The sequence below is a fragment of the Triticum aestivum genome, chromosome 2B (assembly GCF_018294505.1).
Source record: "Triticum aestivum cultivar Chinese Spring chromosome 2B, IWGSC CS RefSeq v2.1, whole genome shotgun sequence".
NCBI lineage: Eukaryota > Viridiplantae > Streptophyta > Magnoliopsida > Poales > Poaceae > Triticum > Triticum aestivum.
Genome location: NC_057798.1, coordinates 684,095,508 through 684,107,277, shown reverse-complemented (window position 1 = coordinate 684,107,277; position 11,770 = coordinate 684,095,508). Strand labels below are relative to the sequence as shown.

The window sequence follows — 11,770 nt, the reverse complement described above, 5'->3', positions numbered from 1 at the left end:
AACAAAAACCATGAACTAGGGTTCATCTTGAGGATTTTTTAACACAAAAATTTATGAACTAGGTTCATCTTGAGGGTTCAACATTTGTTCTCCAACCATATCCACTACTTGCATCATAACATATCAACATGCATCATATCACGATAAATTCCTCCAACATGCATCATGTCAAAAAAATCCTCCAAAAATAATATGAACTAGGGTTCATCTTCACATAACCATACCAACTAGTGACTAGAGTTCATATGTAGCACAATATAACATCTATCATCTACCTAAATCAATCCTAGGGTTCAAAAAATTTAAATCTAGTTCAAGAAGGGGGGTGATTTGAATCAAATAATGCGACGAACCGGAAGCTATTTGACTAAAACTAATTGGAGGGATCGAACGAGCTTACTTTTCTTTCTTTGGGGCCATCTCTATCCGCAAAAATGGTGAAGAAACGGCAAAGATCTGAGGGGGGGAGTGGAGGAGAAGAGAGAGGGGCGAGAGGAAGAACTCCTCTGTTCTTGGGTGGGTGGTTGGGGGAGAAGGGGAGGGGTGGGGGGGGGGCTTATAACTGCACGCACCCTACCGTCAGGTCCCTCGGCGATAGGATCGGACAGGTTACCGCCAGGACAAGCGACGGTAGGGTGGGACGGAGGCCGTTTAGGTTGCTGACGTGGATAAGTTCCCTACCGCCGGGCCTCGTGGCGGTAGGAGAAAGGGTCAAATGTCGAAAAAAAATTTAAACTAGGGTCAGATCTCGATTTTGTTTGACAAAAGGGTCAAAATACAAAATTTTGCCGCAACGTGCAAACGCGCTCCAACCTCCAGGAACTCAGAAGTACTACTGGCAGTAGAAAGAAGCCCCGGTGCAGCGCACGCAGCCCGAGCTGTCGGGGTAGGGCCGTGGCTGGCGCCTAGCGGGTGGGCCTGAGGGGCAGGGACAGTGCCATGGGCTCGGGGCGTGCTGCCACTCCCGCGCCGTTCAACAAGCCCGGCCGGTATGTATCTCCGTCGCCGGCCGTCGGTGTCGCGAATCTGGCTCGCCAGGCCGGTCGGTCTCGGGCCATAGTCTACGTGCAGTGCACCGATATTTGGCGATCTGGGAGTAGTATCATTTACGCGCATACGCCAATTGTCCGCCAGTTACCCCACTGCTGCAGACGTACACATGAGAGCGGCGCGTACATCATCATCCCCAGTAATCCCACCCCCACCCCACCCCACATGATTGCCCAGCATCACACGAGCAAGATGGCCCCAGAGCTAGCTAACCACGCCAAAACAAAGAGTGGTTGCGATGAGGTTGCACGTTAGCGCACCCACGAAAGTCAATGACGAACTCAAATTATCCTTGATTGAGTAGTACGTGTGCGTGTGCGTGTGTATACTGCAGCCTACAGAATCGTGGCACATGGCTAGGCCGCGGGGGGTCCTAGCGGTAGTAGCATCGTAGCACAGCACCGGCGATCGTAGCGTGAGTATCCATCCGGCGACCGAACGCGATGGCCACCGCTAGTTAAAATTTAATTGATGCCGTGCCCTGCCAAAAACGGCTCGGATCGATCGGGGAACATGTCGTCCACCCACTCCGCGGACCGCAGAGGACCTCTCCGGGTGAGTGAGTTCGTCACATGGGCGCTCCTCACACGCACGGACGCACCACCGTTTTGTACCCACTCCCCCATTGCAATTGCACCCATGGTCCAGTTTCCGTGCAACTCCAGTTTATTAGCAACAGGAGCATGACTCGCTCGCCATAACTCGGCGCATTCACGCCTACAGGACACGAGAAAGAATGTGCGCAGCGCAGAGAGGTCCATCCATCTTTATTTCAGACAAAGAAACGAGCGCAGTAACGTGTTGGTCGGAGCGACTGATGGGGGCCGAGTGAACGAGCGACGGTGGCGCTGCACGCAAAGCAATGCTTTGGTTTGGTTCGTGCGAAAAAGGAGACAGGGGGTCATGTCTTGCGCGCGAGGCCGTACAGTCCAGTCCAGTCCAGTCCAGGCTAGTGCCTTTCCCGCCTTGGCCCCCTGGGCATCATGCTGCCGGCCGCCCGCCCGCGCTCGCCTTTTCTTTCAGCTGAATCCAGTGCGCTCCGCGGCGAGCTCACAAGTCACAGCCATTGTTAAGAAAATCGTTAACTGATAGCTGCTCGGTTGGCTTGCGAATAGGGGATTAATAGGCTAATCGGCAAGTTAATCAGCCATTTAATCAATTAATCGGACGATTTATTGGTTTATCGGCTACTCGGTGACCCTACGAGTAGGGGTTAATCGGCAAGTTAACTGGTTAATCGGACGAATTCTCGAACAGGGGTCACAACTACTACCAACCGACGGCGACGAGCCTGCCGCCGGTGCCATCGGTGCGGCGGAGATGGATCGGATCCCCCGTGGAAAGGAAACTCATTCCAGCGGCAATGCTACACGTACAAACGATTTACAGGCTTTTACAGGATGATTAATCTTGATTGGTCAATAGATGAGCGGAGTGGCCCACTCCCCTGAAAATCAGGGGGATGTTTGTGATTGGTTGTTAGATGGAAAGAGTGTGTAAAAGCGTGTAAGTCTTTGTATGTCTAGCATTTTTGCTCATTCCAGTCCACTCGTAGTGGCACGATAGAATCTACGTACATTGCCAACCGTTAACTAAAGGGATGCGATTAGTTTACGCACACCCGGCCAAAACCGCCGCGTCCTCCAACGTGGCGGTGTGCATCTCGTGAGCCATTCCATTCCACCGGAGACCTGCTACTAATCCAAGAGTTTCGTAACTTGTAATGGATTCCTCTTGGATGGCTACATTATTGGTCTGTCTCCGGCTCACGTTTTGCCGGCCCGTCCACGCCCCCCGTGCCCCAAAGAAGACACGGACGCGCCTTTCCTCGATATACGCCTCCGCACCGCACGCCTCGTGTGTCCCTGACTGACAAAAAAGCCCAACTGCCGATGCCCCAACGCCTCTCTCTCTCTTGTTTTACCTTTTGCCGCAGCACCTCCGCCTGCAGCTGCAAGCCTGCAAGAGACACCCATCTCCTTTTTCTAACCATCGCCCCATGATTTTTGCCCCTTTTCTCGCTCTCTTTCATTCATCCTCCCTGCCCGCCCGCTGCTTGTTTTCATTCTAGCTTCTCCTTCAGTGGCTTCACTGCAACCTTTGGCATATGCTTGCTGTTCGACCGAGTCCCAGTTCTTGCCGTCTGCCTGCTTGATCTGCCCCTCAGCTTCCTTCTGCCTGCAATGGCCGGGAGCTTCGATGGGAGGATGCCGACAAGAGGTGTTGAGCAGGTCTGTAAAAAATTATTTATTTTCCCTTCTCGATTTTTCTTGCAGCCTCCACCCCCTCGAGATTCTGTTTGGTACCCATTTCTTAGATTTCTTGGCTGATTTCGATTATATGGATTATTACAAGGCCTAAATGCATGTTCTCGATTTGCTCTCCTTCATCATCTGGGATTTCGCCATCCTCAGATTTATTCCCCGGTAGGATCTGCCAAGAATGTGATCTGATTCTGACGGATTACTCTTCCTCTTATTATCCAGGCCATTGTTGCTCTGAAGAAGGGCGCGCATCTGCTCAAATGTGGCAAGAGAGGAAAGCCCAAGTTCTGCCCCTTCAGGCTCTCTTCTGTGAGTACTCTACCATTTTTCTGCCTATTGACTCAAGGTTCATAGGAAGGGGGAACCCAGACGTAGTGGGATGTAGGCTTCAGCTTCTATTCATCTAGTGGTATTAAAAGTCGAGGATTTAAATCAGGGAGCAGAGATTGTGACCCGTTAGCCCCTGGGATGCCTCACAGTTACTACTACCGAATTTATTTATTTATTTATGCGGTTACTGCAGACAAGCTACCCCCATTCTCTGGAGCTCTGCATTGATTCGCATGTCCAGCGCAATCATAATACTCCTTTTATATAAACATTTTGACTGCAGCCTTCGCAGCTCAAACAAGCTGTCTGAAGTACACAAATCTGTCACTGTCATGGGGATTTTCCAGAGTTCCCAGGCAATAAAGTTATGGTTGATATACTAATCTGCACCTACAAGCTACTACTGATGCTTTAACACTTATGTTTTGCATTTCTACTTTTTGTAAATGCTCAATCGCAATCGATGACACTATATTCTACTCCCTCCGTCCCATAATGTAAGACATAGTGTCAAAAAACGTCTTACAAACGTCTTACATTATGGGACGGAGGGAGTACTGTCTAATCAAACTGAAGTTATAGAGCTTTGGTCTTTTCCCCTTTAGTTTATCACTATGACTTATAAATCTGTAGCAGGGTGAACTGCTATGCAACTAAAATCAATCTTCCAGTCATGACAAAGTATTCTTCTTCTTGCAGGATGAGAAGACGCTGGTGTGGTACTCGAAAGACAGGGAAAAACACCTGAGCTTAAACTCTGTGTCAACTGTAATTCTTGGCCAGAAAACTGTACGTAATTCCTTACCCTGAACAAATTATTGTGTTATCTATGTATCATATAATACCACTAGTTCTAAGGATCTCAGAATTTTGCAGACAAACTTTTATCGTCAGCGTTGGCCTGAGAAAGAACATCAATCCTTGTCACTCGTATACAGAAATGGCGAGTGCTCACTCGACTTGGTATATCCCTTGCCAGATATTATGTCAATTCATTTGTGATTTCAGTGTCCATTTTTCCTCACTAGTATCGCATCTTCTAAAAATCATGCCGACCCAGATCTGCAGAGACAGAGATCAAGCTGAGTGCTGGCATCTTGGCCTGACAGCCTTAATATCAGGTCCTTCTAGTCCATTTTCATCAGTTGGGTCAAAGAGCAGCAGGCAGATGACCAGTTGCACAAGTACTCCCCGCAGCTATATTCAGCGAAAGAGCAAGCTATCAGCTGTGCACGACACACCAAGGCACAAACAGGTTAGTTCTAGAACTTGCACAGTGATATCTAAGTGAACTTTATTTTTCGCTTCAGAAAGATTCATGCGGCCAACTAGGTCTCTCTAAACTTTGGATGAGGGCATGGTCCAATGGACAAACACAACATTCTTAGGTTCTACTGCTGAGGTGTGTCAATTTCAACAAACCATTCTCTGTCCAGATAGCATGATAAGTGCAATGGGTATCAATAAATATCCGCATATAAATTATTGCACTTACCACTGTACTGTATTTTTTCAAAAGGAGTGACATCTTAAGAGTCGTTAATGCTTAAGTGTGTAGACGTTGCTGAGCTACGGTTTTATCTTGCTGGATGTTCTCTGTCATTTAGTAGTGTCCTCTGTGGATTGATCCTTTGTTAATGAATTTCTTCTTGAAGGTATATCCATCTTATGGGAGTCCTAGGATGACACAGAAAGATTTATTTGGTGGTTACCTTGATTGTTCGGAAGCATTATTTTACCAAAGACAGCGAACATTTTCAGACGTAGACTCTTACCTGGAGAGGCTTAGTCCCAAGGTGGCAAATCCAGTTAGACATAGTTTGAAGGACATTTTGGTTGCTAACAACAAACACAAGACACAGACCATTAGTCGAACACCTAAAGTGAAAGCATTTGAAGGGCCCCGTGCAGCATGCAGACTGGATTCTTTGAAGGATGTTTTTCTCTGGGGCGATGTTGTTGGCAGCGCTTTAGACAGCGAAGATACTCCAAAGGCACTTCCGAGGTTAGTGGGATCAACCAAAATGCTCGATGTACAGAGCATTGCTTGTGGGGAGAATCATGCAGCCATAATCACCAAGCAAGGGGAGGTCTTCTCCTGGGGCAAGGAGAGTAGCGGGAGACTGGGACACAAAGTAAATGGCAGTGCCCCGTGTCCTAAAATGGTCGAGCCTCTTGCCTCTGTACATGTGAAGGCTGTGGCATTTGGTTCAAAGCACACCTGTGCAGTCACGGTTTCTGGCGAACTCTTTGAATGGGGTGAAGGAGCTCATAGCTTGGGCTTGTTGAATAACTGGCATGGAAGGAACCAATGGTTGCCCCACAAATTGTTTGGTCCCATGGACAACATTTCCGTCTCGAAAATTGCTTGTGGCGAGTGGCACACAGCTATTATAACATCTTCTGGTCAGCTATTCACATATGGGGATGGAACATTTGGTGTTCTTGGGCATGGGGATACACAAGGAATTGCTAGGCCAAAAGAAGTAGAGTCCTTGAAAGGGTTACGGGTGAAATCTGTGGCATGTGGGCCATGGCACACGGCTGCCATTGTTGAAGGAATGAGCAGTGTCAAGTGCAACGCTCCAATTGGCAACCTGTTCACATGGGGAGATGCAGATAAAGGGAAGCTGGGTCATGCTGACAAGAAGATGAAGCTTGTACCAACATGTGTTGATTCACTCATCAGTCATGATTTTGTCCAGGTATCCTGCGGGATGGCTCTGACTGTTGTGCTTACTTCTAATGGGATGGTATTTACCATTGGAAGTTCAAAACATGGTCAGTTAGGTAACCCACAGGCAGATGGGGAATCTGTTTGCACTGTTGGAGGAATACTTAAGAATGAGTTTGTTACAGAGATATCATCTGGTTCTTCCCACGTAGCCGCGCTGACTATGAACGGAAAGGTTTTCACCTGGGGTAAAGGTGCGGATGGACAACTTGGTTTAGGTGACTATGCCAATAGGAGCTCTCCTACTTTAGTAGAGGCATTAGAAGGCAGACAAGTTCAGAGTATAGCTTGTGGCTCCAATTTTGGTGCTGCAATCTGTTTGCATAAGGGTATCTCAGTGAAGGACCAACCCATATGCGGCGGATGTCAGATGGTTTTTAATTTTACTAGAAAGAAACACAACTGTTACAACTGTGGTTCCATGTTCTGCAACTCCTGCAGTAGCAACAAGATCATAAACGCAGCACTTGCGCCAGATAGGAACAGAAGGTATCGTGTCTGTGATGTGTGCTTCTGTCAACTAGAGAAAATCTTGTACTCTGGCGAAGTCAAGCCACAACCAAAGATCAGCAGAGGAGAAATGTTTAAAGCAGAAATAATGGCATACACACCTAAGTTGTCACGGTTATTCAAGGAAGCAAACCTCATTGTTGAAAAGATGGCTTCAGTACAAGGTCCCAACCAAAGAAATGTGGACTCTGCCGTTCCAATCCAAGTGAAAACTGAAAGATGGGGGCAAGTTGAGTGTCCCGCCAGATTTATATCTGCACAAGACAATTTCAGACATCAGCTGGTACCAAGTAATCAGATGTCTGGTGTCTCTTTTTCCCAAAGAATGCATGATGCTGTAGGGCTGAAGGCTGGAAACCCTTTGCGACAGTCTACTGACAGCCAGAGAGATGAACTGAGTATGATGGAAAGAATACTCACGGAGGAAGTAAAGCAGCTGCGCTCACAGGTAATTCTTTTTCCATTGCTGAGCAAATTAATTGTTTCCCTATTTGAGAACTGAAGAACGCTGATATTATTATTGTTGTTCAACCAGGTCACGGCTCTTGCAGAGCAATGCCAGCAGAAAAATCATGTAGTCCAAGTTTACAAGCAAAGACTTGATGAAACATGGCTCATTGTTAGGGATGAGGCTGCAAAGTGTAAAGCTGCCAAAGATATCATAAAGGTTCTGACTAATCAGGTACGATCGCCACGTAATCTCATTACATGGTATTTGTAGTATCTTTTCCAGTAACAGAGAGAACTCATATGCTGCATGGTGGATCACTCATCGCTCTCCCTTGATATATGACCTGTTCGGCTGTTGTAAACTGTGCAGTGTAATGCCTTGTCAGCGAAACTTTCAGTTGGCCAGCAACCAGAGAACTTAAAGATGACACCTAATAGCATCCCAGAACAAGCACCGTCACCAGGTGCCACGGTACCAGCAGATGGATCATTCAGTCACCGGAATATCGCCAGAACATTCGACCGTGATGGCTACACCACGGAAGCAGACTCCATGGACACTCCTGTCGAGGGTGTGATAGAGCAGATTGAGCGAGGGGTATATGTCACACTTGCCGTATCCCCGGATGGAAGGAAAGACATAAGGCGGATAAGATTCAGGTGAATCCTATAAGGCCCTGTTACCGTTGCTGATTATTTATCTGCCACTATACTTGTGCGATAATCTTGGTTATTTGGTCCTGCAGTCGGAAGCATTTTGGCGAGAAGGCGGCTCAGTGCTGGTGGGAAGAGAACAAGAGCAGGGTATATGCAAATTACAGCGTTGAGCAAGCGGCGACACCACACCTGAACCGAGCTTAACGGTGACGACCGGCAGAATTATTGTACAGAGGTTATAACCAGTGCTACCAACATGAACTGACCAAACTGAACAGTCCTCAGCAAGTAGGCTTTCATATGCTTCTCGTGCTTTCTTCGTCAGTGAAGCTGATGGAATTTTTGTAAGCTGATGATACCAAGTGATCCTAATCTACTACCTCTTGCATTGTGCAATGGGCAGACCTGTGTGGTTGCACTTGCACATAGGTTTGATGCTGATGAGATGGGAACACGTAGCCGCGACCAATATGGTGTTCCTGGTTGGAATGTGAACGTGTCGCTGATGAAGGAAAACAAAGCTGGCATTTCTGAATCGAAGCTAAATTATATGGTTTCTGTTCTGACGGAGGATGAGCTTATAATAATACAAACCCACGAAGTCAGAATAGCTTTTAGGGATGTAAGTGGCAAATAAATGGCGTCCACAATCCCGTTTAGTTAGTTTTTACTAGCTTGATAGTTCATTTTCCTCAAACAAACAAAAACCTTTTTGAACTATCATATCATAAGTGGACTTTAAACGGGATTAAACGGTACCCGGTTGATATCCCTACTAGCTTTATCCACCACAGGCCGCGGCAATGGCGAGCGCCGGCGCCGTCTTCGCCGCCCGCCCGCCGCCGCTCCTCTAGCAGCTTGCTCCTCCCTCGTCTCCTTGCTTGGCCCCGCGCCCGCATAGTCCGGCCCCTCTGTGGGTGCTGCAGTGACATGCAGCGCGCGACGCCCCACCGCTGGCTGCTTCCTCACACCACCGGGCGCCGTTGGGCTGTACATCAACGCTATTCCTCGCAACCGATTTCAGGATGAAGAAAATCGATCTGACTCCGCGAAGAACAGCATGCATCTGCCTAAAGGTAAAAAGCAGTTGGGTTTTTTTAGCCGAAAAAGTAGTAGATTTAGGGATGTAAGTTTGTGACGGTGACACCACGTCATTAAACCAAACAAACTAAGTAGATTTTCAAAAGTTTATGCGACTCCTGAATTTTTTTGTACTATTTAGTTGAGCTAAAGAGGGTCCGAGGATACCCAAGTGATGTGTTTGGTTCATGAAAATTAGAGAATGGGCAATGAGGGGTGAGGAGATTGAAAGTCCTCTAGTTGATTAGAGCGAAAAGGAATGAGAGTTGAGAGAGCTATTTCCCACAGATTTCTTCCCATGAGCAGAAATCCATCCTAACATAATTTTCATACTATAAAAACAAGATGGGAGTAACAATCTATTTGTCATGTCTAATCCCTATACAAAACCCCCTTGCGTAAACTAACAATCTATTTGTCATGTCTAATCCCTATACAAAACCCCCTTGCGTAGACTCCCATTTATCTCTCCCAATGGTTATCAAACAGGTTGTAATAGTTATCCATTTTGGACGTGTTTGGTTGCCCACATCGATTTTGGCTGCATTGCATGTGGCCTGGCTGAGCAAAAACAACCTATAAACCACCGTATGCACATAGTTTGGTTCAGTGGCGGAGCGTGAACCAAATATTAGGAGGGGCCAAAACAAGTGTATGATGTAGAAAAGGCTAGGGTGATCAGACATGTCAGAGGATTAGTAGAGCGATTCGTAAAATATAAGCATATTGTGTAAATTTTCCTCAAGCAAGGGGGGGCCAAGGCCCGGTATTGTCCCCACTATGCCCCGCCACTGGTTTGGTTGCCCGCATATAGGTTAGCTGCATGAGGGAACTAATTTTGACCCGTCGTTTGGTTGGCTGCATCGCATTAGGCGCGCATATGATTCGTTGTTTGGTTGCAACCTGCATAAGGTGATGATGTCACCACACTACTAGGAAAAACCTTATACACAAAATCTTACGAGCAACGCGCTTCAAAACAAGGCGCTACTGGTACTTAGCAGTAGCGCGTGTAGGCAAAACGCGTTGCTGAAATCAAAATTGCAGTAGCGCGTCTGTAGTAAGCCGCGCTACTGTTATAATTGCCACGACCTCGCCCCCTCCCCCAAGCTAGTTATAGCAGTAGCGCCTTATTTCAGACCGTGCTACTGCTAAAGCCATCCTATCTTCCCCATCCCGCCGAAGTTGCCCCCCCTCACTCGATCTCACTCACTCACACTCACACTCACTCACTCTCCTCCCTCAATCCCCTTGCTTTGGCCGCCGTCCCCCGTGCGCCGCCCTCCTCCCCCGCTGGCCACCGTCCCCCGCGCGCCGGTCCTTCCCCCGGGACATCCTCACCCGTGCCGGCCCTCCTTCCCCGCTGGCCACCCTCGCCCGTGCCGACCCTCCTCCCCCGCCGGCCGCCCTCCCCCGCGTCGCCCTCCCGCGCCGGTCCTCCTCCCCCGCCGCCCGTCCTCCATCGAGAGGTACTCCTCCTTCCTCCTTCCTCCTCCTCCCTAGTTTATTTTGAACCCTAGCTAGTTGAAAAATGTAGGTTTAAATCTTAGAATAATGTAGTATAAACCCTAGTTATGATCGAACCATGTTCAAAATGTAGGTTTCTAATTAGGTGTAGTTAATAGAATTTAGGTGTTTTAGGTGTATTTAACAGAATTCTAGGTTGATTCATTTTGAAGTGGACATGTCATATTTTGAACATGTCACGTTTGTTGTTATTTTTTTAGTTAAAGCATTTATTCCCGCATCGACGTCGACGATGACTATCCCGCATCCTCACCGTCAACTCGACGGAGGAGGCCTGCTTGATCAAAGGGGTCATGTCTGGGACTGGGCTCCGCCGGGCTGGTACTGGGAGGTGCTACCTTCCAGGGGGCGCAGCTTGGTGAGGAGTCAGCCCGTCGTTGACCCGAACCTTCTTTGGTGGCGGTCGCGTGGGCTAGTGATGGTGCGGAGGCTTTCGTCTCCCACGGAGGTGATACATCACTGTGTCAGCGAGGAGGACGAGCACGTCCGTCGCTACATGGTTGCGTTGGAGGGCAGGTTCGACAATACCTGGCAGGTTCTTCAGGGATCTTATCGGAGCTATGATCCCGTGATGGTTCCTTCTCTTTGGGTGTCCACCACCCATGCCGATACCCGTCGTTCGCTAGAGTTCTAGCTGTATAGTGATGTTATATGTATGATACTATTCGAGATGTATTAGTGATAATATTCGACGATGATGTACAGATGCAAGAAATGATTTAGTTTTGCTTATTGAATGCATGCTAATTTGAATACTAATTTTGAAATGTTTTAGTTTTGCTTATTAGTGATAATATTCGACGATATATGGAGCCCCTGCATCATCCCCGCCGTCGTCCCCGTCACCGACCCCCTCCAACTTCGAGGTGACCATCAAGTTTGAATGCTCATATGATGTAGATATAAACATGTATATTTGTGTTTCTCAAATAGGATATGTGCTTGCCCAAGTGGTCGACCATGTTTGGAGGTAACACCTTCGAGTGGCCTATGTTTTGCCGGAGTGCGATTAATTTCCATTCCGGCAAATTTTAGGCGCTCGATATGTCATTTTTTTAGCAAAGGTCATGCCGGATTTTTCCGTGAATTTTGGCATGACTTGTGCTAGAATATGTAGGACATATCGAGTGGCCTGGATTTTCTAAAAAGATAATTAAATGACATTTCG

The 11,770-nt window shown here is 47.7% G+C and overlaps 1 protein-coding gene across 2 annotated transcripts; it reads left to right on the top strand.

Annotated features, from left to right (window-relative positions):
* Window positions 1–2,909: 2,909 nt before the first annotated feature.
* LOC123046702 (PH, RCC1 and FYVE domains-containing protein 1) lies at window positions 2,910–8,535 on the top strand. Of its 2 annotated transcripts, XR_006422549.1 has the most exons (10): window positions 2,910–3,281; window positions 3,537–3,623; window positions 4,344–4,433; window positions 4,521–4,607; window positions 4,705–4,899; window positions 5,300–7,336; window positions 7,424–7,570; window positions 7,709–7,998; window positions 8,085–8,283; window positions 8,399–8,535. XR_006422549.1 is itself a non-coding variant. In XM_044470116.1 (9 exons), exons 1-9 carry the CDS (start codon window positions 3,234–3,236, stop codon window positions 8,197–8,199), a joined length of 3,096 nt encoding a protein of 1,031 aa, XP_044326051.1. In that variant the 5' UTR covers window positions 2,910–3,233; the 3' UTR covers window positions 8,200–8,535. The 2 variants fall into 2 exon arrangements, 1 of the variants encoding a protein (XP_044326051.1); XM_044470116.1 differs by having other exon boundaries at window positions 8,085–8,535.
* Window positions 8,536–11,770: the final 3,235 nt, after the last annotated feature.